Raw genomic sequence first — 26,370 nt, forward strand, 5'->3', positions numbered from 1 at the left:
ATCTCAGCCCAAACCTGTTTCCTTCTGGGGCTTTCTCGAACCTGCTGCTGGGCTGGACTCCACCGGTCTCTCACTCCCCACAGTCAGTGGTCACACATCCTCCTCACTTCTTCTCGCCTCCCCCCCCAGCGCCCCCCACTGCTCCTCTGGCCCCTTTGCCTCTCACTCCATTAGCACAGGGGCCTCCTACCCCGTGTCTTCTGTTCCCGAAGGCCCGCCCTCCTGCCCGTTGTTCCCGCCCGGCCAGCAGCCAGCTTGGCCTTCAGCCTCGGCAAAGGGCCACTTCCCTGGTTCCCCACTGCTTCTAGAATCCAAAGCCTTGCATGGTCTCACTCCGTCCCATGTCTACAAGCGCCTCTCACCCCTTCCCTTCCACCATCGCGTTCCATCCGGGCTGCCTGTCCGTGCTCCTGCCCTGCATGGGGGGCTGCATTCCCTGCTTCCCAGCCTCCCCTGACCATGACCGCTGCTCTTTCAACTCCCCAAGGGAGGGCCCCTCTGGAGCATCCCTCCCTACCCCCCCCCACCCCCTCCCCCGGGCTCTGTCACATCAGCCTGCTCATCTCCTTCACGGGTCCCTGCTTACCTGACATCTTCGTGTCTCCTTCGGTTTCCAAATCTCCCCAGCAGCCAGCATGATTCCAGAGCCTCCCCTGTGCTGGGCGCCACAGACAACCCATTTCGTGTTCCTCAAAACCCTACAAGGTAAGTACAACTGTGAACCCATTTTACAGAGGAAGAAAGTGAGGCACAGCGGTGAGGACTTGTCCCCAAGTCGGGCAGCAAAAAACTGGCAAAGCAGGGATCCGAACCCAGGCGGCCTCAGCCCAGAGCTGGGGCCTTTCACTACTAAACAACCCTGCCCCAAACCATGAATGAGATCAAAACTGACCCCTTCTCTACTTTGTGAAGATTTGAATTGGCTGGAGGAGCAGCTGCAGGGCTACACGTTGCTGGGGAGCTGGGCGCACGGCTCACAGGACCGCCACCCCGAAGCTTTCACTGCCTGTGGTGATTTGAGGGACATGGTTTGACCTGCATGTGCCTGAATCTAGGACAGGACAGGCCATAGGGTTCTACTGTTGGTTGACTCTCAGTGTACTGAATCCATGAACTCATTCTCTTTCTGTGACTCTCCACAGGCTCAGGCTGCCAAAAGGGGACCAGCCCTAATACCTGTGGAACCCGAACCCAGCAGCACCTCTGCTTGCAAAACTAGGGGACTCCACGCCTATTTGGGTTCTATTTTTATATAAAACTCCATTAACTTGTGTCTATCAGAGCACTTAAGGTGTCGAGGCCTGATGCTCTGCATTGCTGGGGGCGAGGCGCGCTTTTATTTATTTTTTTAAAGATTTTATTTATTTATTTGACAGAGACACAGCAAGAGAGGGGACACAAGCAGTGGGGAGTGGGAGAGGGAGAAGCAGGCTTCCCACGGAGCAGGGAGCCCGATGCGGGGCTCGATCCCAGGGTCCTGGGATCGTGACCTGAGCCGAAGGCAGACACTTAACGACTGAGCCACCCAGGCGCCCCTCAAGGCGGGTTGTCTTAGCAGGTAATCTGGCAACGTCGCCTGCCGCTGGTCTTGAGTTAACGGAGGTTGAGCACAACATCATTTCCCTTCTGCTTTTTTTTTTTTTTTTTGCCTGCTTTTTGTAACTTGAAACCAATTTAAAGGCTTCCAACCAGTGGCAGCAATTGTTCATTCCTTTCACAACCTGTAAAAGTTTAAGCACCGCCCCAGGGCCCCAGGAGGCCAAGTGTGAAGTTTCACTTGGCAGAGCTATAGAGATGCATTTCGTCTCTACCTTTGCACCTCGAAGTCAGCTACACCCGCGTGGGCCCGGCCCTGTCCTCATTCCACACGGGGTGGGTGCGACCTGGCTGGTGCGCGGTGCCCACCATACTTCCGTGTCTTAACATGGGAGCACCTTCTGGAACTGGACGGCTTGCGATTCAAGCATTCCGTAACAGAGCCCTTACAGGGTACAAGGTTCTTTTTTAATTAAGATTTTATTTATTTATTTGACAGAGAGAGACACAGCGAGAGAGGGAACACAAGCAGGGGGAGGGGGAGAGGGAGAAGCAGGCTTCCTGCTGAGCAGGGAGCCCGATGCGGGCGCTCAATCCCAGGACCCCGGGATCAAGACCTGAGCAGAAGGCAGACGCTTAACGACTGAGCCACCCAAGCGCCCCGGGGTACAAGGTTCTGTGTTTTGTGTTCTGGGGGTTTGGGTGGGTCCGGGGTGGGGCCTGAGAATTTTCATTTCTAATGAATGCACAGGTGGTGCTGATCCTCTTGGTCAGGAACCACACTTTGAGAACCACTGCTTTAGGATTTTGCTTAAATGTCACTCCCCCTGAGACACACACTGACTTGGGAAGATGCTCCTGCCGTAGGTTCTTAGGCAATCTGTATGACTTCTCCTGGGCTCTTGCTTGTGATGATTTAGTAATGTGCCCCCACCCCCTACCTATCAGCTCCATGCACAAGGTGGGGTTTCTTGTATTCACCCCTCAAAAGATCTGGCCACTATTTCCTACCCCTTACCTTCCACACTCCTGCCACCCAGGCCTGCTTTCTTCCTCAGAATAGGCCAAGCTACAGACCTCACACTTTCCTGCCCCAGGACCTCAGCACTTGCTACATTCACGGCCTGGAACATTCTTCTCTGGGCTCTTCATTTGGCAGGCTCCACATCCTTCCTCAGAGAGGCCTTCCTTGAATATATTATTTAAAGAAGTTCCCTCCAGCTTTTCCACTAACCCCCTAAGAGCCAGCAGGGGTGACCATTCTACTCCCCACTGTGGACCCAGGTTCCAGCACAGGCCCAGAGTGGATCCTCATCAGAGAAGCGAATGAACGGGGTTTCTGCTCTCAGTGAAATCCTCATTGGAAGAGGCCAGAAATCAGCTAGCCTTGCCCTGTGGGCTCTTCTTTCTGTCAACCTCCCTTCCATCAGGCCAATCACCCAGCACTTAGTTTTGAGCAAGGCACTGGGGCAGGGACGGAGGGGAGGGGAGTTTTGGGAACAGCCAAAGTTGCAGATTAGACACCTACAATCAGATCCAGAGGGCTGCACTGTGTCCTGCCAAGTGAGATACCAAGGGCCCCTGAGGCAAGACGCCATGCAAAATATCTTTTCAAAAATAGCAGCTTGCAATCTCAGGAATGAGCATGAATTGTCAAAGACATGAGCAGTGTTTTGAACTAGCAAGAGGAGTCCTATTTATATTGCAGAGAGTGGGGGTGCGACATAGGCCGATGTTGGGCCGATTTCCCCAGAGGAGATGCTTCGGAGTAGTGGGGCACGGAGATGCCTGCAGAAGCAGTGCTGGAAGGACCATGGCTGAAGCAGGAGACACCTGGCGGTGTGCAGGGAAGAGGGCCTCCCTTGGCGCCTGGCCTAGCTCTGCTGCCTACGGGGCAACACAGCAGAGCAGTGAAGAGCTCAACCTTTGGACGCAGCTGGACCTGGCTTCCAGCCCTGCGTTCGGCACGGTTGCTGTGTGACATTGAGCAGTGACTTAACCTCACTGAGCCACTTTCCCAGGAAAATGAGAGGAAGTAGTGATTTATCCCTCACGGTTGTTGTGAAGAGTCAATGAGATGTCACAGGGCCTGGCACAGAGTAAGCGCTCAATACATGAGAGCTCTTATTGGGTTATAACATTTAAAAATTTAAAAAAATTTAAATTGTGGTTAAAAATATACAGCATAAAACTTACCATCTTAACCACTTTTAAGTGTATAGTTCAGGAGTGCTAGGTATATTCACACTGTTGTGCAACCAATCTCTAGAACTTTTTAATCTTGCAAAACTGAAACTCTGTACCCTCGAACAACTCCCCATTCCTTCTGCCCCCGGCCCCTGACAACCACCATTCTACTTTTGAAGTGTTTGACTATTTCATTTTATTTTTAAATTTTTAAAAAAGATTTTATTTATTTTGAGAGAGAGAGAAAGAGAGAGACAGTGAGAAAGAATGAGTGGGGGGAGGGGCAGAGGAAGAAGCAGACTCCCCGCTTAGCAGGGAGCCCCATGGCGGGGCCCAATTTCAGGACCCTGAGATCATGACCTGAGCCAAAGTCAGATGCCCAACCAACTGAGCCACCCAGGCACCCCCGAGTTTGACTATTTTAGATACCTCATATAAGTATTTATCTATCTGTGACTGGCTTATTTCACTCACCATGATGTCCTCAAGGTTCATCCGTGTTGTAGCAGGTGTCAGAATTTCCTTTGTTTTTAAGGCTGGATAATATTCCACTGTATGCATAAACCACATTTTATTTACCCATCCATCCACAGATGGACACTTGAGTTTCTTCTAGCTCTTGGCTATTGGGAACAATGCTGTGATGAACATGAGTATGCAAGGATCTCTTCAAACTCCTGCTTTCAGTTCTTTTGGGTGTACACCCAGAAGTAGGATTATTGGATCATGAGATAGTTCCATTTTTAATTTTTTGAGGAAACTTCATGTTTTCCACAGTGGCTGCACCATTTTACATTCACACCAACAGCACACAAGAGTTCCAATTTCTCCACATGCTCGCCAACAATTGTTGTTTTGTTTTTGTTTTGTTTTGTTTTTGGATAGTAGCCATCCTAATGAGTGTGAGGTGGTTTCTCACTGTGGTTTTGATTAGCATTTCCCTAATGATTAGGGATGTTGAGCATCTTTTCATGTTTGTTGGCCATGTGTATGTCATCTTTAGAGAAAAGTATATGCAGTCCTTTGCCCAACTTTTAATCAGGTTGGTTTGTTGTTGTTGAGTTGTAGGAGTTGATTATATATTCTGAACATTAACTCCATCTCAGATACATGATTTGCAAATATTTTCTCCCATTCTGTGTTTTCCTTTTCATGCTGTTGTATCCTTTGATGTGCAGAAATGCTTCGTGTTTGATGTAGTCCCATTTGCCTATTTTTGCATCTGTTACCTGGGCTTTTGGTGTCAGATCCAAAAAATCATTACCACATCCAATATCATGAAGATTTTCCCTATATTTTTTTCCTAGGAGTTTTATACTTTTAGGTCTTATGTTTAGATTTTTTTTTTTAAGATTTTTATTTATTTGACAGAGAGAGCGCCAAATAGGCAGAGCAGGCAGAGGGAGAGGGAGAAGCAGGCTTTCCACTGAGCAGGGAGCCTGATGTGGAGCTCAATCCCAGGACAGTGGGATCATGACCTGAGCCGAAGGCAACTGCTTTAACCGACTGAGCCACCCAGGCGCTCCTTATGTTTAGATTTTTAATCCATTTGGAGTTAAATTTTGTATACGGTGTTAGGTAAGGGTCCAACTTCATTCTTCTGTAGTAACACTTTTATATTGAGGAATTCCTATCACCTCTTTGTGCCTATTCTCTCTTCTATTAAAAAAGTAGGTGAAGAACCTTTCTATGCATCAACAGTACAACAAAGAAAATTAAAAGACAAGCCACAAACTGGGAGATATTTTTGCAACACGGATAACCGACAAAGGATCAGTATACAGAACAGTCCTATAGATCAGTAAGGAGAAAACAAACAACCTAGTAGAAAAATAGGCAAGACACCTAAAAATACATTTCAGAGAAGAAGGAGCATGAACAGCCAGTGAACATATTTAAAAAAAAAAAAATCAGCCTCATTAGTGAGGCAAATCATTAGATCAGCAAAATGCAAATCAGCATCACGAAGAGTTACTTTATACCCACTAAATGGGCAAAAGTTAAGAACTCTAATAATGGGGACTCTTAAACACAGCTGATCAGAGAGCAGATCGGTACCTTTCCATACTATCTTGTGAGGTCAAACATCCACGGAGCCAAAAAGCCAGCAATTTCACTCTTGGGTGAAACTCACCCCAGAGAAACTCTCAAATAAATGACCCAGATGTGTCGAAGAATGTGCACGGTGACAATGTTTGTGGGACGTGAACCAAATCTCCAGTGATGAGAGAAGGCTTCTGGAAATCATGGCATGTTCCTATCAATAGGTTATCGTTTAGCAGTAAAAAGGAGCTGCACTAGGGTGGTTGGAAGTTCAAACATAAAATTGAGTAAAAGAGGCAAGACGCAGGCAGCGTGGCATTTGACAAATTTCGACACCAAACCAAAACAATATATTCATTAGATATATAAATACGCAAGGGGGTCATAAACATAAAATCCAGGATAGGGGTTACTCTGCGGTGGGGGGCATCAGGGACACCATGCAGAAGGAACCCAGAAGCTTATGTTCCAGAACTTAAATGAGTAGACATCCACCGGTGTTCATGTTGTGATGAACATGTGCCATAAAGTTAGGGCACATACATTCTTTTAAACGTATTGACATGTATACAACATGATAAAAAGTATTTTTTACAGGGGTGCCTGGCTGGCTCAGTCAGTAGAGCGTTCAACTATTGATCTCAGGGTCATGAGTTCGAGCCCCAGGTTGGGTATAGAGATTACTTAAAAAGAAAGCAAGTATTTTTTACAGCCTGTACTCGTTAATCCTCGAGGGCCCCTTCGGCTCTAAGCTACAGCATCACAGCTGCTAGTTTAGCAAGATCTGATACGAAACACTCCATTATTCCAATATCTGCTTATTTGGGGGAAGAATTTGGAAAGAGCAGGCGTGTCACTGCCTCCAAAACAAATTCTGGGCACCGAACCCAGAGTGGAGGCTGGAGGCTAGTAAGAGGAGGCACCAGGAAAGACCCTGGGGCAGGAGGAAAGAGCCAGACGGCGAACTGCGCCTGACCCAGCGCCCCCACTGCCCCCAGGATCGTGAGAACTCTTTAGCCTGCACCTTCCTGCACTTTGGCCCAAGTCAGACAGAGAATGAAGGGGTCATCAGGCACCCATCTACCAACCACTACATTTCTGGGAAGGAATGGGGATGGAATCACTAAACAAAGGGGTCCCATGGAAAATACTATCAAGAAGCCAACCCTAGATGAGTTCTCTTTCTTTGGCTTCCCAGAGTTAATGACCATGTCAGGGGCCTGAAGACATCACGCCTTTCCTGAGAGATCTGTTGTGCGGTGCAGGTCCCCACAGAACCCTCATGGGCGACATGGAAGGAGGTGAGTATGCTTCAGCTGTAATTAAGCAAGGCAATCCCCTCACCTCCGTGTAACTCAGCTGCACCCTGTTCTCTCAACAAATACAAATACATAACTCAACACATTTTTCCCTATGCTTTATCTTAGTGCAGTGGCAGAAAAGCCTTTTAAAATCACAACAGTCTATGAAGATAACTAGTCTTTCAAAATGGAGTGAGGTTTGTCAGTTTTTATTAATGTCTTTTGAAAAATGCCTTAAATATTGCAGAACTTAATTTGCACTGCTGGCCAGACATAAACATGATTATCAGGTTATACGGACAGCTCCCCCTAAAGATCTTTGAAATGATTTGGACATTCAGCCAGGAGAATCCTCTGAAATGTGGATCAAGGCCTGAGCTTGAGAAAACCTCTCTTGGACTTCTCAGTGATTTGAAGAGGCACATTACTTAATATTTATCTGGAATCTTGGATAAAGACCTGACCATGAAATGCTAAATTTGAAAAATGACAGTGTCTTTTGAAAAGTTTTGTGAAGTGCTTTGCTCCTGAGCCTACAAGATAGCCGAGCGCCAAGCCTTCTTATTCCCATTAAGATAAGGCCACTCTCTGGGGACAACTGTTGTCACCTCTCCCAACCGATGGTTCTGGCACATGCCGACTCTTATTACTGGTTTCTGTCTCCGGTCTTCAAGCGTCACCATTCATCTTCACCACGTTCCCTTCAATAAATCACACCCCCATTCTCTGACCTCATTGGTGGCATTTGAATCTCTAATCCTTAGCCACTCATTTGCTTTTCTGCACCCAAAGAAAAGAAACTATCCTCAGGGAAGAATGTTCATTGCACAAAGGGAGTCATGGAAATTGTGTGGGAATCAAATACTCTCAAGGGTGATACAGGAGCAGAGAAGGTCATAAAGACCTAAAACTCTGGGATTTTTTTTTTTTTTTAATTGGGCATAAGTGGGAGATGTTTGCAAGGATTAGCTGGTTCTGTGCGCTCCCTTTATGGATTCTGAAACGCTAGCAGTTCCCAGGACTATTTTCAGAGTTGTCCTGACACTTGTTAATAACGTTGGTGTATAAAGCTGTGCTCTTTTTAAACTCATTTAAACACAAAGAAAATTAGCTCCTATGTGCCAGAAGGGAAAGGGGAGAAAATCTTGCTATTGCTGTCAGAGAGAGAATGCGAAAAGCTTTAAGTAAAATCAGAGACCTTTTCCCGTCAGATCCAAGTACTGGGGAGTGACATTTTCAGGTGAAAAGCAAATACTCTGCCTTCTTGATGAGCTGACCAGCAGCTTGCTCCTGGGCTAGGCCTAACAGGCCCCTAGTTGACCGCCCTGACCGCCCTTTCCAATAAGCTAAGCTGAAATTAACATAGGGAAGAGTCTGATGTTCTTTTTTGCTTTCAAAAACGATTGCCCCCTAAATGCAACGGAGGATTTTTAAATTGCATTCTGGAACAGGAAAAGGGCATTCGTGGAAAAACTGGTGAAATGTGAATAAAGCCTGTGGCTTAGTTAGCAGAGTTTAATAAATGCACACGGTTACGTAAGCTGTGGGGGAACGCTGGGTGAAGGATACAGGGCGCCTCTCTATACTGTCTTCACACACTGTCGTAGAAATCTATACTACTCCCAAATACACAAGGTTTAGTGGAATGGTGCCCCGTTAGTACACTTGACTCTGATCTCTGAAGAGCAGACACACAAAGGAAACCTCTGGCTTCGGGGGAGGGGGTCAGCCCCAATTGTACCTTCCCCTAAACCACAGCACAGGCAATGGGAGAGGGTACCCTGGAAGGAGAATGCTCCTGTCCTAAGGAAGGTTGCCAGGCAAGTGAGCTGGGTCTCAGTGTCTCCGTGCTAGACAGAAATGCACAAGCCTGGAAAAATCAACAAAATGAGCTCAAACAAAAGCAGGCTGGGCTTGTCACTTTTGTTAATCATTTGCTCTTAGTAGGAGAGCATGGTTCTACATTGTCTCAGGCTTCCCCTTGATTCATATACATTTTAGTCACTAGTCATTAAGGATGGGAGGTTTACTGCTCATTCAAAATAGTGATATCAAGAGTGAGCAACAGAACTCCAAATTCAGACACTTTTCTTTAGGTTTTAGGGTATTTAACTGTCTTTTAGGAATTATCTGTATCTAAATTAAAAATTTCAGCTTACCCATACTAGGTAAGGATTTTAAGATTAAGGTTCTTATAGGTAAGCATCTATCCTTCATTTTGTTCAACAAGTTACTCAAGTATAGATTTTTCTTTTAAACACAAAGATATCTGCTTTCAGAAACACACAGGCCTCTGCACAGTTATTTTCCTTTGCTAAGATGTGTAAAATATTATATTTTCATTTAAGCACAGCTGTTTCATGCATAAAGATGAAAAGCTCTTTTGGGGTTTCTCGAAGGATGGGGGAACAGAAGAGAACAGATAGATTCACAGTGGGACTGACCTGAGCAAGTCACTCAATACTTCTGCATTCTGATTGCACTACTCCAGATGCAGTGTTCCAGAAACTTCTCAGGTCCAGTGGTGCTGAGAGATTAATGAGAAACTCTGCAAGATACTGAGAAATCTCTTAGGCAGAATGTGAAATTTTTATTTAAAATAAGAAGCAAATTACTTCTGCTACAGAAGCATTAAAAAATTTCTACACCAGGGGAGCCTGGGTGACTCAGTCGGTTAAGCGTCATACTCTTGATTTCAGCTCAGGTCATGATTTCGGGGTCTTGAGATTGAGCCCTGCATCAGGCTCCGTGCTCAGTGGGGATTCTGCTGGAGATTCTCTCCTTCTGCCCCTCTTCCTGCTCACCCTCTCTCTCTAATAAGTAAATCTTTAAAAAAATAAATTAAAAAAATTTCTATACCATATCACTGGGATTAAGTGACCTTCTTAACGAAAGGGGCTGGGATGGCAGAATGACCTTTTTCTTGGAGATGGGAGGGTTTTGAGCTGAGAATGAGTAAGATCTGATTTATTTTTGAACAAGACCACTCTGGCTGCTACAGTGGTAAGTCTCAGGGTGGGGTGGAGGGTGGATGCAGGGGGGCAGTTGGGAGGCGACCACAACCATCCAGTGCAAGACTGGAGGTGGGAAAGACGTGGTTAGACTGTGCAGGTGATTTGAAGGTAGACCCAAAAGACATGGAGAGGAAGGGCAGGGCCAAGGAGGCACCCAGGTTTTTGTCCTGTGCAACAGGGAAGGATGGCATTGTCAGAAACAGAGAAGAGAAAGATTATAGGAGGAGCAGACTGAGGAAGATCAGCTCCATTTCAGCCATGTTAGGTCAGATGTTGAAATAGAAATGTCAAACAGGTGGCTGGATCCAAGTCTGGAGTTGGAGGGAGGGTCTGAGCTGGAGATCAAATTTCGGGCAGTCAACAGCACATAGATGGTATTTAAAGCTTGAGATAGGAGATGCTCTCGGAAGTGAGAACGGCTAGGAGAGACCCGAGGACTGAGCCTGGGGCTGTCCAAAGTTCAGAGGTCAAAGAGAGCAGGAGGGATGGACTCAGGAGACCAAGACTTGCCCCACTCCCCTGGCAGCCCAGATGATCCCAGGGAAAAACCTGAATATGGTGAGGTCTTTGCATATAACTAAGACCAGAGTTACCCGGGAACAGAGCCTTAGGGGGGAAGGATACACATTTCCCCACTTGATTTAAGAGCAATTTGTTATTTGAGTCATTTGTGGACTTGTTTTGAAATATTCACCTCTCTGAAGGGATCAAATAGTAATCTATAAGCCTAATTTGGGGAGGACTGCAGGGTAGAGGGGCAGTAATTGAAAGACTTAAAGGCAACCTTGTAACTGGAAATAGGTTTCAAAAGCTACTTACAATAATCTGTTCAAAATGTAAAACAGGGAATAAATTCTACACATGCATACCCACTTATTCCCAGCATGTGACTCCTGCACAATTTTTTTTTTCCCAATAAGAGAAAAAAATGGCAGCAGCCTTAGGATAGACTTTAATACAAAGCTATCTGTGAAAACAGTGAATCCCAAATGAAATAATACGCTTTTCTCATTCTGACTATGAATCGTGCCCGGGGCCCTGGCTATATGTCAATGCTGTGCTAGCGATGGAAGGCCCACCTTTCTGGAACACATCTCGTCCCTACAGAGGACGTCCCTCATATTCATGAGTCTGGTGCAAACAAAAGAGCAGCCACTAAAACATGGATTTAGTTGTGCATTATTGCCGGATACGATCAAAGACAAAATTCTCTGATCACTTTTGTCTGATCATCTGTAGTACTCAAGTTACAGAAATAGTACTTGTACAGAATGTATTCATGTGCAAAACGGATCATTTATTTAGCACCAAAATCAAATTATAAAAACATTGGTTCCATCTTGAAACATGCATTTTAAAAATTCTAAGTTTGCAGGGAGACATCTGCACAATCTGGATCCCCAAATCCCTCTATAATTTCTAATGACAAAGACAACTGTCACTCATTGTGGGAAGTCAACGCGGAGACAACGACCCTTTGAACGGGGTGGCCTGCAGGGAATGAGGCTTCTTACTCAGCCCCAGGTTTCTGCCTTGATCTCCAGGGAAGAGCTCTGTGCTTGCTGAAACAGATCCTCAGTAAATGGTGAGGAATCCTCCAGGTAATAACGCTGCTGAATTTACTGAAGAGGAAAAACATCGTCAAGGTCTCCTGCCTACTTACATTTGCCACGTGAAGCTTCTCGAACGGGGCCCTTCCTAACCAGCCACCCTAAAGTCCAGCTTTCAGTGTAAGAAGGGCTGGTTAACACCCTTTAATAACTACTTTGCGATTCCAAATGACTCCCTGGCAGCTTTTCTAGGGAGGGAAGGAACTGCTGGGCAGGTGGCTCTGAAGATCTCCAGACAAAAGCCAGACTTGGGTTAACCATTTCCCATCCAGGCTGACTGCAGAGATCTGTGACGTCCAGACCCCAAAGCCCCGATGACAGATGAGGAAAGCAATGCTTTCCCTTTAGTAAAAGCCTTGCCACTCATCTGCCTTCTCCTTTTTCTTCTTTATTCTTGGCAACTGTCTTTGGAAATTGGGGTAACTCCCCACAGGCAGGGGACACAAGTAAGGCCGGCATCCTGGGAGTGCTGTCCTCTGAGCACCCACGAGGAAGATGGGGCAGTTAAGCTCCAGAGAACATTTGTGAGCAGGCGGAGATGGCCCATTTGTACCTGTCCTTTGGAGCTAGTGAAACTGGACATTGGAGGCTGTCACACTCCCGGGGACAAGAAATCCCAGTTCCAACTGTACTTCGATGCAGGTATTAACCATCCTTCTTTATGAAGGACTTTGGTGTCTCCCCGGCTGGGGGTTCATGGGGTAAATAGGCCTGGGCTGTGGGTCAGCAGGGTGGGACAGTCTCGTGTGCCTTATAGGCCAGGGACATCCTCCGGCACGTCCTTCCCCAACCAGATGGTACCACTTCCGGGACGGCTGAGGGAAATAAGTCAGGACATGGGACATGGTTCTGGTCCTATACAAGGTCAACGAGGCTCCTATCAAGGACACACAGGGTGTTTCCCTCCAGTGGGAGCACTTCTGTGTTCTTCTGGCCTTCAGTTGTCCATGTCAGTGAGTTTTCTCTTCTTATAGTTCTGAACGAGGCTGGAGGCTGTGATCTGAGAAGCCTGCCCCTTCTCCCAACACTGGAAGTCATTCAGTCCTTTCTGTCCTGTTTGAAACAAGCCCCTCTCCATCTCATCCAGCCTGGCCACCAGTGCCGAAGTGTCTTCATTGTAAGCATTCTGGGAGGAGTCCATGATGCGGCGAAAGCGTCCAATGAATGTCTGAAGGAGAAGGGAGTGAGAGAATTCAGATCCGTTCTTACCCCTGAACCTTTTCGTTTTAAAGATTTTATTTCTAAGTAATCTCTACACCAAGTTCAAGTGGGGCTTGCTTGATCTCACAACCCTGAAATCAAGGGTCGCATGCTCCACCGACTGAGCCAGCCAGGCGCACCATCCCTGAACACTTAGATGTCACGGAGGGAAAGACTTTGGTGTAGGACTCAGTCGGAAGGAGGTCTGAGGTGCCTTTACCACTCGAGGAAGTTATTTCACGTCACCATGCCTCGATTTCCCCGTCTGTGAAATGGACTGTTAGGAAAATCCAAGGGGTTGTTAGGGAAACCAATGAAGGAACACACGCAGAGCATCTTGCAAATGGCTGGCAAGAGGAAGCTCCTTGAAAAGCATTACGCGTTATTGTTATTAGTGACAAAGGCCATAATAATGTACTGTGACACGTGCAGGTTTCAACAGAGAAGACTCCTGATCTAATTGAACGCATTTTCTACTTTTTTCAGTCTGAGAGCAGGACAGAGACACATGTGATCTAGGGGTGTCACTCTACCCCAGGGCTCCGAGACCAAGCCATGAGCCCCGGCTTCAGTTTCTTCCACTGCCTCATGGTGACGTCACCTTATGTATAAGCAACTTTATAGGACTTCAAAGCAGTGATGGGAAAAGAAAACGTGGAACTCACTAGCAAAGGGCAGTGTTCCAGTTCAAGAACATGTCCTGGAGACATTGTAAGACAAATGAGTCTTTCTCATTTTTAGCTTTCTGCTCACAAGAGTTTCCTAAGCTCCAACGGTCTATAGTCTGTGTACTGGCTTCCTTATCTGAATGGAGAGCAATGAAGTTTTTCTTAACTATCCACATTAAAAACCACCGGTACACATTACCCCAATTAAGCCTTGAGCCTGATGGAAAGCATGTGCACGATCTAGGGAGAAAATGTGTCTTCAGCCACCAGTGCTTATAAAGCTAGAAATGAGGGAGTAAAACAGGTAGAAAAGGTGGTCTCTTCTCATATTAGCAGAATAAAAAGTTAAAATAAGGTCATATCGTAAAGGATGGTACTATGTGTATAACACTGTCTTGTCCATAACATAAGAACATAACAGTAATAGATACCATTTATGAAATAGCACAACGTAATCTCACTGTGGTGCGATAATTTTGGTGCTATTATATCTCCACTTAACAGGTGAAAAATTGAGAAGCCTAGAGAGGTCAAGCAGCTTGACCAAATGACACCCGTCTTAACCCCAGAGCAAGCAACATGCGCATTCCTGACAGGAGCCCTCAGGCCCGTCCCGGGGCTGGGCTGGTGCATTTGCGTGCCCATCCCCTGTGATCAACCATCATCCCTTTCTTATTTCTAGGACTTCCTGTTGGTCCCAACTCTAAACAAGCAAATATGAAGAGCTGCAGACCAATCATTTTTAAGTATGTATAAACCCAGTCTAATTGTCGGCTGATGTGGAAAAACGAATAAACTAATTGTATAAATGATACTCTTCCCTGGGGAACAGTGAAGTCTGCTGGCTGCCACATGGGCTCCTGGCGCACGTGCAGGGCCCTAGGTTTTCAGGTCAATCACTTGCCTGCAGGAGACACTGGGAAATGTCTGCATTCTCTGGACTGTCGAAATGCAGGAGCTGGGAGCCAAACCCATAGAAATGGGGCCCCAGCTTGTGGAGGTCCACCACATTGGCATCAGCACTGAACACCGTCCTCCAACCTTGTTGGTAGATCTTGGGAAGTTCCACAGAAAGGATCCGCCGCTTGTTGTCAAAAAGTCCCTTTGTCAGCCACAAGGGGAGTTCAAGCTTTGAGCCCTGCGTCAGACAAGAATGCCAGTTTTAACGATAAATCACATAGTAAACGTGTGCAGCAGAAAGGAAATACACATGCCCTGGGCAAATATCAGTGGTGCCTATTCTATTTGGGGGCAGGGCTATCACACGCAGAAGATCTAGTTGTGAGCTGAAAAACTGAAGTTTTATGTCATGATGGAATGGTGAGAGAAATGGATTTATTCAACAAAAGCATAGTACAGAACAAAAATGTGGTATAAAGGGAAAGTTTTCTTTTTTTTTTTTTTTAGATTTTATTTATTTATTTATTAGAGAGCGAGCAAGAGAGAAACAGCATGAGAGAGGAGAGGGTCAGAGGGAGAAGCAGGCTCCCCGCCGAGCTGGGAGCCCGATATGGGACTCGATCCCAGGACCCTGGGATCATGACCTGAGCCGAAGGCAGTCGCTTAACCAACCGAGCCACCCAGGCACCCAAGGGAAAGTTTTCTAACTCACATAAATAAAAACTTCCAATTGCAGACACTTCAGAAATATAATAAACATTTCTGCTTTCTTTGAATATTCAATATCTATTCCTCATATACACTTATTGGGGCCTACTATGTGCTAAGAAGCACCACCCTGGGTGCTGGGGGCTATAAGGAAAAACAGGATCAGCCTGAGCTCAGACCACAGCTCCTCTGTATCCCACTTCAGAGATGGCAGAAAAGATAAATCTCTCTAAATTTTTAAAGCCTTAACAGAATTGGAAAATATGATGAGGTAGCCACGACCAACCAGAAATTAAGAGAAATATCCAAAAAAATAAAAGTCAAACCTAACTAAGTTGAAAGAGGTAACAACAGCATAGAACTCTCACAAAGCAGAACTATCGCAAAAGGTGGACTCAGCTTTGCAGTGTGTGTGAGCAGAGCTTTTAGCCAACCTCCCAGGGCTGGGGAGACAAATGTTGAGTTCAAGGCTGCCAAACCAGCCAGAACATAAGGGACCAAGATTTGAAAAAAAAAGGATAGAGAGACAATTAAGTCCAATTTCTGTATCAAATATCAAGAGTAATTAGGTACCAACTTTAAAATAAATTTTAAAAAATCAAATGGAAATTCCAGATCTGAGAAATCCAAGAATTGAACTTTAAGAACTCAATGCGGGGGAAGGGCACCTGGGTGGCTCAGTCGCTTAAGCATCCGACTCTTGATTTCAGCTCAGGTCATGATCTCAGGGCTCAGGTCATGATCTCAGGGTCATGAGACTGAGCCGCCCATTGGGATTCTCTCTCTCCCTCTGCCCCTCCCCACTTAAAAAAAAGAAGAACTCAATAGATTAAGTCACATTTGACTGGCTTACCAGATTTGACACAGATAGAGGGTCATGAATTGAAAAAAGGGTGAATAGAAAATATCCAACTGAAGCATAGAAAGAAAATACAGAAAAGAGCATGAGAAGTCGACTATGGAATATGGAAGAAAGGAAAGAAAGGAAAGAAAGGAAGAAAGAAAGAAAGAAAGAAAGAAAGAAAGAAAGAAAGAAAGAAAGAAAGAAAGAAAGAAAGAAAGAAAGAAATGGGAGTCTAACCTGCATGTAATTTGAAGCCCAGAAAGAGAGGAGGAATAGATTGAAGCAAAGGAAGTATGTGAAAAGACAATGGCCATGGATTTTCCAAAATTAAAGAGATATCACATCACATTAAAGAGACTCTAGGAATATTATGAACACCAAGTAGGAAAAATACTAATAAAACCACAACTCAGCATATCTTACTCAAATTGCCGGAAGATGAAGACCTAGAGAAAATCTCAGAAAGCACTGCTGGTGGGGGTGAGAACACATCTCCTTTACAAAAAGAGCTAAAAGAGTCAAAGCCAACCCCTCAACTGAAATGATGGAAGACACAAAACAATGAAAATGGAACAACATCTTTTATTTATTTATTTTTTAAAAGATTTTATTTATTTGAGAGATAGCACAAGCAGAGGGAGCAGCAGTCAGAGGGAGAGGGAGAAGCAGACTCCCCACTGAGCAGGGAGCCCGATGTGGGGCTTGATCCCAGGACCCCGGGATCATGACCTGAGCCGAAGGCAGACACTTAACCGACTGAGCCACCCAGGTGCCCTAGAATGACATCTTTTAAAAAGGCCTGAAATAACTGCAAATCTAAAATTCTATACCCAGTGAAAATATCCTTTAAAAGCAAAGGGGAAATAAAGGCATTTTCACACAGGAAACATGCAGAAAGTTAACAGAGCAAGCCCAAGACTGCCCTCCTTAGAAGGGCCTGCTTACAAGGTTGGTCCTTGGTGGGTGTCCTACCTGGGTTTCAGGAGGGTTCCCACTATTCTCAGAATGGATACGAGTGTCTCATTGTGCTTAAACAGTTTGCACAATGTGGTTTATGTTGAATACCTGCTTTTCTTCTGGGAGCCTGGACTCTTGGTATATGTTAGGTAGAGTGCCTATGTAACTAGCTCTCAATAAGACCTTGGGTACTGAGTCTCTAATGAGCTTCCCTGGTACACTAATATTTCACACATGTTGTCATAATGCATTATTGGAGAAAATCAGTGCATCCTGTGCGACTCCACTGGGACAGGACTCTTGGAAGCTTGTGTCCAGCTTTCTGCAAACTTCATCCCACATACCCTTTCCCTTTGCTGATTTTACTCTGTATCCTTTTATTGTATTAAAATTTAAACATAAGAATGACTGTGTGCTGAGTCCTTTGAGTTCTCTTAGTGAATCATCAAACCTGGGGTTGGTCTTGGGGACCCCTTGTACAGACAGAAATGGAGAATTTATCACCAGAAGACACAGAGTAAGGAAATCTTGAAGGGAGAATGAAAATGATCCCAGGAAGAAATAAGGAAATGCAGGACACAAAGTAAAAAACAGGAAGGCAAAAGTAAACACAAATATATCAATAATTAAATTAAATGTAAATAAATTAAATACACCCATTGGAAAATTGTCTAACCGAATAAAACCAAAACCCAACTATATGGTGCTTAAAAGAGATATATCTTAAATATAAAGAAACAGGAAGGTTGAAAAAATGCCATGCAAATAGTAGTCAAAAGAAAGGAGCATACTAGAGATAAAGGGGACATCTGACAATAACAAAAGGATCATCATATCCACAAGAAAAAGATAGGTATCTGTCTAAACTGACAGAAGTAAAAGGAGAAACAGACGAATCTATAATCATAGAGGGAGACTTTGGCATATCTCTTTAGATAAATAATAGCAAAAAAACCCCCAGTAAAAATATAAAGACCTCAACAAAACAAATAGCAAACTTGACTTAACTTACATTATTTATCACACACCATGACTTCATAACACACATCTGTTCAAGTGCATATAGAATGGCTAAATGGATTTTATGCTGCAGTATAAAACAAGCCTTAACTTTCAAATGACTGAAATTTTTCAGACTACATTCTCTGGCCATAGTGGAATGAATTAAACTAGAAATCAAAAATAAAAAAGATGAAGAGTGAAATCCCAACATGTTTGGAATTAAGCACTGGTCTTCTAAATAATCATGAGTCAAAGAAGAAATCACAATGGAAATTAGAAATTATTTTGAACTCACGGATATGAAAATAAAACACAACAAATCAAAACTTGTGGAATGCAGTTAAAGCTGTGCTCAGAGGAAATGTAGAGCTAAAAAATGCATAAAGGCAGGCTGAAAAATCAAGGACCCGGGGACCCATCTCAAAATGCATGGGCAGGATTGTGGGGGGTGGGAAACAATACAAAATTAAGCCCAAAGAAAGTAGCAGGAAAGAACTAATTATAAGAACTTAATGACTTAGAAAACAAAGGTACAAAGAAAACTGACAGAGCTATAAGTTAGTTCTTTTAAAAGACTAATAAAACAGATGAACATATGGGAGGGGGAAAAAAGAGAGAGAGAGAAGGAAACAAACCAAAACAGATTCTTTTTTTTTTTTTTAAAGATTTTATTTATTTATTTGACAGAGACAGAGACAGCGAGAGCAGGAACATAAGCAGCGGGAGTGGGAGAGGGAGAAGCAGGCCTCCCACCGAGCAGGGAGCCCGATGTGGGACTCGATCCCAGGACCCTGGGATCATGACCTGAGCTGAAGGCAGACGCCCAACGACTGAGCCACCCAGGCGCCCCAAACCAAAACAGTTTCTTAACAACAGGGAACAAACTGAGGGTTGATGGAGGGAGGTAGGTGGGGGGTTGCTAGATGGGGGATGGGCATTAAGGAGGGCACTTGTTGTGACGAGCACCGGGTACCGTTTGTAAGTGATGAATCACTGAATTCTACTCCTGAAACTAATATTGCACTGTGTGTTAACTAACTAGAATTTAAATAAAAATTTGAAGAAAAAAAGTAAAAGACTAATGCCTTTGATACACTCCTAGCAAGACTAATGAAAGGAGCATAATTTCTCCATATCAAGAATAAAAACCAAGACATCAATATAATCCTACAGATGTCAGAAAGATAGTAAAAGGATATTTTGAACATTATACTGTTACATTTGGAAATTTATATGAAATCGTCAAATTCCTAGGGGAGAAAACAATGTACCAAGAGAAACACAGGAAGAAACAGAAAATCTGAATAGTCCTACATCTAGGAATGAAATTAAATATGTCATTAAAAACCCTCCTACACAAATCTCCCACACAGAAGAATTCCAAATAATTTATGTAGACACTCTGCCCTCAAAGAAATAGAGCATAACTCCCCATTCCTTATGTGAGGCTGTGCATAATGACTCCCTCCCAAAGAGAACAGTATGGAAAGGTGGAAAAAAGTAACTTTTTTTTTTTTTTGAGAAAGAGAGAGCAGGGGAGAAAGAGAGAGAGAGGTGGGGAGGGGCAGAGGGAGAGGGAGAGAATCCTAAGCAGGCTCCACTCCGAGCACAGAGCCCAACTCTGGGCTCAATCCCACGACCCTGAGATCATGATCTGAGCCGAAATCAAGAGCTGGATGCTTAACCAGCTGAGCCACCCAAGCGCCCTGGAAAAAAGTAACTTTATGGTGAAGAATCCTGACAAACACTACCTCAGCCAGGTGATCGAGGTTCCTATCAATGTGATAAGCCATGCTGACAGTATGCGTCCTTGATGTCATAAAAATGGCACTTTACCTCTGTGATCTTCCTCAAAAACTGTCACTGCAGTCTGACCATGATGGAAACATCAGACAAATCCCAACTGAGGAACATTCCACAAATTATCTGACCAGCACCCCACAAAACTGTCATGGTCATTAAAAACAAGGAAAATCTGATGAACTGTCACAGCCAAGAGCAGCCTAAGGAGATGGGATACTAAATGCAGTGGGGTGGCCTGGATGGAATCCCGGAACACAAAAAGGACATTTGGTAAAACGAAGGCAATATGAATAAAGTACGGGCAGCACATCTCTGCTCAGCAGTATGTACGAGAACAAAACCCTTATCTACTATAATGCAAAGCCCAGAAATAATGTCTTAATTTTTTAAGACAAGAAAACAAGCTTAAGACTATTATTTAGAAACACAGAGGCAAATCCTAAAGAAACTATTTAAAAAGTCGACAGACCGGGTGGAGCAAGAAAAAGTGGGGGAAAGCAAGGCAGGGCCCACTATTTTTTGTTATACATTTGTTGGTACCATTTGACCTTTAAAACTTTGTATATGCAGGGGCGCCTGGGTGGCTCCGTCGTTAAGCGTGTGCCTTCGGCTCAGGTCATGATCCCAGGGTCCTGGGATCGAGCCCCGCATCGGGCTCCCTGCTCCGCGGGAAGCCTGCTTCTCCCTCTCCCACTCCCCCTGCTTGTGTTCCTGCTCTCGCTGTGTCTGTCAAATAAATAAATAAAATCTTAGAAAAAAAAAAAAAACTTTGTACATGCATTACTTTGATAAAAACTAAAACAAACACGCCAAACTAACACACCCTTCCAAACAAAATGTAGGTTAAAGAGGAGGTAACGGGCGCCTGGGTGGCTCAGTCGGTTAAGCGACTGCCTTCGGCTCAGGTCATGATCCTGGAGTCCCGGGATCGAGTCCCGCATCGGGCTCCCTGCTCGGCAGGGGGTCTGCTTCTCCCTCTAACCCTCTTCCCTCTCGTGCTCTCTGTCTCTCATTCTCTCTCTCTCAAATAAATAAATAAAATCTTAAAAAAAAAAAAAAAAGAGGAGGTAACAAAATAACCATGACGAGCCCGATCCTGGGACCGACGTGCGTGTGAAGTCCTACAGCTCCAGGCTCCAATCCCAAGCTCACCATGTGCAGTGGGACCCTGGGCAAGGTACACAACCTTTCTGAGCTTCAGATCCCCAGTGCGTAACCCTATCTAACTATAGGGTCGTTGAAGGATTAAAGGGGTAACAGATGGGGAAATTTCCTCCCCCACCCCATCCACGCCGGCACTAAAGCCCTCGGGAGACAGTTGCTGATACCGTCATCGTTGCGCAGGGATCAATCTAGCAATTTGCGGTTCCCAGACGTATCAGAAGCCAAACAGGATCAGAACCCCGATCCTGAAGCGGTCAGTAGTAGCCAATCCTTAAGCCTTCGACACAGGACGGGGCGGGTGGGGACACTGTTCAATTTGGACAGTTTCAAAAATGAAATGAGACCACCTAGCATAAATCTGGTTTCACACAGGAGGCGAAAGCTAAGAAACCACTTCAGCGCGCTGAGACCGGCCAATGGAACTCGTGTGTGCGTACAGCCCAGCTTCCCCCTAAAACGACAAATCCCAAGGGGCAGCGCGGGTCGGGCGCGGCCGCGAGGCCCACCGGGAATTGTAGTCTTTTCAGGAGGAACCCGCGCCTAAAGGATTACCTGAGGGATCGCGTGGTCAGTCTCGGCCCCTCCGCTCCGCTCCAGGAAGAAAGCGCCGAGGCGAGGCATGGGGGTCTCCGTGCGCACCGGGAGCTTCTCGTGGGACATCAGGATGTCGTCCAAGGACAGAAAGTTCTCCTCAGGCCCCAGCGCACCCGACTCCACCCGGAAATAAGCCTCGGACATGGCAGCGGCGGCGGCTTGAACTTCTCCGCTTCCACTGGTGGGATGCCGGGAGTCCGGGATGTAAAAGCCTGAAAAAGCGGACGCAGGTCAGGATTGTGAAAGGTAGTGTTTGCTGCGGCCGCCAGGCTGGATTGAAAATTTTCCCGCTCCGGGGACGGGCCAGACCGGAGCAATCGATCCCGGAGGGTTTGCCCAGGCAGAAGCAATCGACAACCTGCGGACTTGGTCCCACGTGATCAGGGGCGGGGCGCAGTACCCCCACCCGCCCCCGGAAGATTTCTAACGCGCAGAGTGTGAGCTCAGTGTGGGAGCCTTAAAAAGGAGCTGGAAATGCCCATTGAAGTTGCTGGATGCATTTGTACTAGATTGTTTATGTGGTCCTTTAAATGTTTACCTGAAGTTAAAAACACTGCAACACATTTGGGGTCTTATAAAAGGGCATCATTGTGGTCTCCGTCTAAGGCTTGATCAAGTCAGGCCTATTTTCTACAGAACAAAACCTCCAGCACTAGCCCCAGAGAGTTATGGACTATTTGTAGTATTTTGGCATGGGTAAGGGATGGAGTAGGAGGAGAGAGGGGGAAAGCACTGGGCTATGTCTGGCTCACAAAGGTCCTGAGTTTACTTCAGGGCCTCCCAGTCCACCTTACCATCCGCTGGAAATCTCCTTTCATGGCCTTAATTTGAACCTTAAAAGAGGAAATCTGATTGGCCCAGTTTGTCTTTTTGAAGAAGGTCGTAACAGTCATATGTTGCCTGCCACCCTATAGATTGGATGGGTTCCCGTGTCAGGTGCAATCGCTTGTCTAGTTGGGGGAAAGGGGTAGGGAAGGGGTCATGGTTATGTGAAAATTAATAAAGAGAAACCTCACTAAGATGGAGTCGGGAGATTCAGCAGGGGGAGCTCTCATGCTCTACCACTCTTTGCCAATTACAAATCCAACAGGGAGAGAAGGACCTTGCACATGGATACAATTTTACTACCTTAGCCAGAGGAAGAAAGGTTTTCTTTCCTCCAAAGGCCCAGCCAACGAGAAACAGCCACAACTCAGCCAATGAGAAGCCACTGTACGTTGAACTCCTCTGTTTTACTCTAATGGACTTCTTTATAACAGCTTCCCCAAGTGTCCCTCTTCTCCATAAATGAGCCAAGTCTCATGTGTTCTCTGATCTTGTCTTTGGTTTTGCCATAGGTTGCTTGCGCTGGATGGCCATTCTCTGCTATTTCCAAATAAACCTATTTTTGCTGGTAAAATAACTGGCAGTTTTATGTTTACGGTTTATAGTTACATGATACCAGACTTGGTAGCTCTTCAGTCACAGGTGTGGGCAGTGGCAGTGTTGAGAGATGCCCTGTAGAACTTCATACAGAAGGGCATTTTCTGGGGTTAGTAGAGCTATGAGCAAAGGGTTCATGGGAAGGGAGATGTGTATTAATCATGTTTCTTATTCCCTGCTTTTTAAGATGCTGTGACATCTTGGGATTTTAGCCCCCCCCCCCCCCCAGGAGCTGTCCTCTTTGGGTGAGCTAATTCCTAGAGTAACAAACAACTTGTCTGTGAACACACTTTCCGTTAACCAAACAGTCAAAAGCCTATATCCCCAACCACTTCCTTTAACTCGCAGGTCCCTTGCCCTAAATCACCCCATGGCTGAATACTGGACAGTGAGAACACCTTTTATAGCCCAGAGTCCACTGACATTAATCAAAGTATCCCATCCTAAGCTCGCTTAAATTTGCCTACTCTGTCTCACCCATTTCTTCCCGCAGAAACCACAATAGAGGCTCCGGGTCATGCTCTCCTCTCACTCTTTTTGCTTCCTTCCTGACCCTGGTACTTCCCTGTGTGGCTTTAAATGGCACAGTGTGCCCCCTTCTCTTGCGAAAGGTGAGCAATAAAACTTATTTCAATGGCAATGACCACTCTGTCATTACTCAGTCACCCTTATGAATTAAATCCTGGTGTAATCGAAACAAGAGGTGGTGGGGGCATCAGGGCCAAACTGTAGAAAGCCTTGGGAGCTAAAGAGTTTAGGCTATTCCATAGGAAATAGAAAACAGTAAGATTTTTGAGCAAGTAACAACATAAAACTGAGCTTTAAGAGAGAATTCCCGCAGTGGGGTGAAGAAGGGAGAGATTCAATACAGGGACGTCAGTTTGGAAGTTCAGGGGGCAATACCTGGCAACTAATTGGATATAGGAAGCGAAGGGCAGAGAGGGGTCAAAGGTGATTCGAGTTTTTAACCTGGTTGACCAAGTGGATGGAGATGTCACTAACAGATATACAGAGCACAGGAATATGGGCAATTTGGGGTAACAGATGAATTTGGTATGGCACTTAACGATGGAGTCTAGGAGCCTCTAGACAGGTAGGTCTGCAGCCCTGCGGAGAAACCACCTTGAACCTTCAGTTAAGGTTCTATTTAGAGGTAGTTACAGGAGAGCCTTTAACTTTATCATATTTTAAATGTTCAGTTTGCTACACTATCCGATGTAAAAGTAAACATAATTCATAGTCAATATTTATAATTTCATGAAATGACTATAGGGTCGATACAGTGAATATGTTAATTTGTCTAATTGAAGGCAATGCAGGTTATTTACTGACAAGGCCAGTAAGCTATTTTTGATGTTGAAACCGTTAGGATGGATGACTAATGATTTATCAGTGCCAAGAAAGGCATTATTTTTGTACAGAGACCATTGGCTCTAAACCAAAAAATACCACAGCTCTTTTAATACTAAAGTAACAGGCCAGTGTTTAAGATAAAACCAGATTACCTTGTTTTTCTTCCATGATGTCTTGGCTCACCATGAAACTCATTCACTGCTTGTGTATTTTTGCTCTGTTTGATCTCTCCTCTTTTTGAACTACTGAGTAAGCCAGAAAAAGTGAAATTAAAGTTTGAGCTTATGATGCTAAACAATTGCATTAATTCACTTGACACAAGTGGTACATAGTTTGCCAAAAATAGGTCTGTTTATAGCCTATATTTTAAGAGCCAGGAACGTTTCTTTTCTCCCCGAAAGCTTCTGTTCCTTACTACCCAGCCAATCAATCTATGAACCAGAATTGCACTAGACAGGATTTCAGCATATTTATGATATTCAGAGTGTGTTCAGTGTATTTACCTTATACAGAATTTCAGTATTCCAAAGGTGTCTGCTGGATCCCTGAAAAAAAAAAAAAAACAATACTAACTTTCCCAGTGTCATCAAGATTGCAGAGTCCTAGAACGTGGGACACACACAGACTTTAGATCAGCAAAACCAAAAGCAACTTTAAATCTTTTTTTTTTTTTTTTATACTGGTTCTTTCTAAATTTCTTCCTCTGAGTGGGGAGACTGTGACACAAGTGACAGAAATCCAGATCCGGGGGATGGGGGAGGATCTATGGAGGGATTAAAAAAGAAGAAGAAGAAGTATATTGGACTCCATCCTTCCAGCTGCTTCCTAGGTCAAAAGTTCTAGGGTTTTTCTTTTGTTTTTTTTTTAAGATTTTATTTATTTATTTGAGACAGAGAGAATGAGAGAGACAGAGAGCACAGGAGAGGGGGGAGGGTCAGAGGGAGAAGCAGACTCCCTGCCGAGCAGGGAGCCCGATGCGGGACTCGATCCCGGGACTCCAGGATCATGACCTGAGCCGAAGGCAGTTGCTTAACCAACTGAGCCACCCAGGCGCCCCTCTAGGGTTTTTCTTTATTCATCTCCCCTTATACTCTATAACTGGTCCATCAGCAATCTGATTATTTCTCATTACTGTGGTCCACACCAACATCATCTCTTGCATGGATTTTTGCAACAGTTTCCTGTCTAGTCTTGCCTCTGCCCATGACCTCCTTATGGTTGAAAGCTGCAGGCACACTGATTTCTCAGGGCTTGGCACTGTCTGTTTCCACCCCCTGGATTGCCTTTCTCTCGGATTTCCACGTGGGTGGTCCCTTTCAGGTCTTTGTATTCAAAAGTCACCTTCTCAGTGAGGCCTCCCTCACCACCCTATCCAAAATTTTAGCCCTCCCTGACTGACCCTCTCTCTCTCTCTCTCTTTTTTTTTTTCCCTTTAGGACTATCACTCTCTTATGTTCTATATATATTACTTTTTTAACTTGTTTCTTATCCGTCACCCCTACTTGAACATTAGCTCCACGAGGGCAGGGATTCCTGAGGTGTATTTTTAATTACTATATCCCTACTTCCTCGTGCATATTACGCACTTCATAAATATTTGTTGAATGAATTAGTGGTTCTTTATTTAGAGTGGTGATATTATTTTCCTTTAAAACATTAAGCAAAAAACAATGAATCAATCTTAAGTAAATAATAGTACATGTGGTATGCACATATTATGAAAGTCACAAAGGGTAGTAGTGAAACGGGGAACGCTGAATTAAAGTGGTAAAAAAAATAGGGGTGCCTGGGTGGCTCAGTCAGTTAAGCATCCGACTCTTGATTTTGGCTCAGGTCGTGATCTCCCCAAATCAGGCTCCAAGCTCAGCAGGGAGTCTGCTTGAGATTCTCGCTCTCCCTCTGCCCCTCTCCCCACTCATGCACACACACTTTCTCTCTAAAATAAATAATCTTTTTTTAAAAAAAATGGTAAAAATAGTTTGCCAAGGTACAGATTAGGTTGCATAATCTTCTAGATTTGTGAACTTAAGTCGTTGATAAATGCCCTGATGAAAACTCATTGGT

The 26,370-nt window shown here is 44.9% G+C and overlaps 1 protein-coding gene across 1 annotated transcript; it reads right to left on the reverse strand.

The window, feature by feature from the left end:
- Positions 1 to 10,952: 10,952 nt before the first annotated feature.
- On the reverse strand, positions 10,953 to 24,849 carry GINS3 (GINS complex subunit 3). The gene is made up of 5 exons (XM_054511307.2): positions 24,810 to 24,849; positions 24,459 to 24,551; positions 21,490 to 21,743; positions 14,464 to 14,697; positions 10,953 to 12,859 (listed from the first exon to the last, which is right to left on the reverse strand). The coding sequence occupies exons 2-5, from the start codon at positions 24,499 to 24,501 to the stop codon at positions 12,629 to 12,631; spliced, it is 762 nt and encodes a 253-aa protein (XP_054367282.1). The 5' UTR covers positions 24,502 to 24,551; positions 24,810 to 24,849; the 3' UTR covers positions 10,953 to 12,628.
- Between the last annotated feature and the right edge of the window lie 1,521 nt (positions 24,850 to 26,370).

This window comes from Mirounga angustirostris, unplaced genomic scaffold (assembly GCF_029215605.1).
Source record: "Mirounga angustirostris isolate CCGP_5_RB_7025 unplaced genomic scaffold, mMirAng1.0.hap1 SCAF_16, whole genome shotgun sequence".
Taxonomy (NCBI): Eukaryota; Metazoa; Chordata; class Mammalia; order Carnivora; family Phocidae; genus Mirounga; species Mirounga angustirostris.

Excerpts from the sequence above, each read along its gene's own strand:
- GINS3 (XM_054511307.2), bottom strand. The coding sequence starts at position 24,501 with ATGAGTTTCATGGTGAGCCAAGACATCATGGAAGAAAAACAAG. Across the intron at positions 21,744-24,458 it reads CATCATGGAAGAAAAACAAG|GCTTTTACATCCCGGACTCC; the intron begins GTAATCTGGTTT and ends CCGCTTTTTCAG. Across the intron at positions 12,860-14,463 it reads TTTCCCAGTGTCTCCTGCAG|ACATTCATTGGACGCTTTCG; the intron begins GCAAGTGATTGA and ends CTTCTCCTTCAG.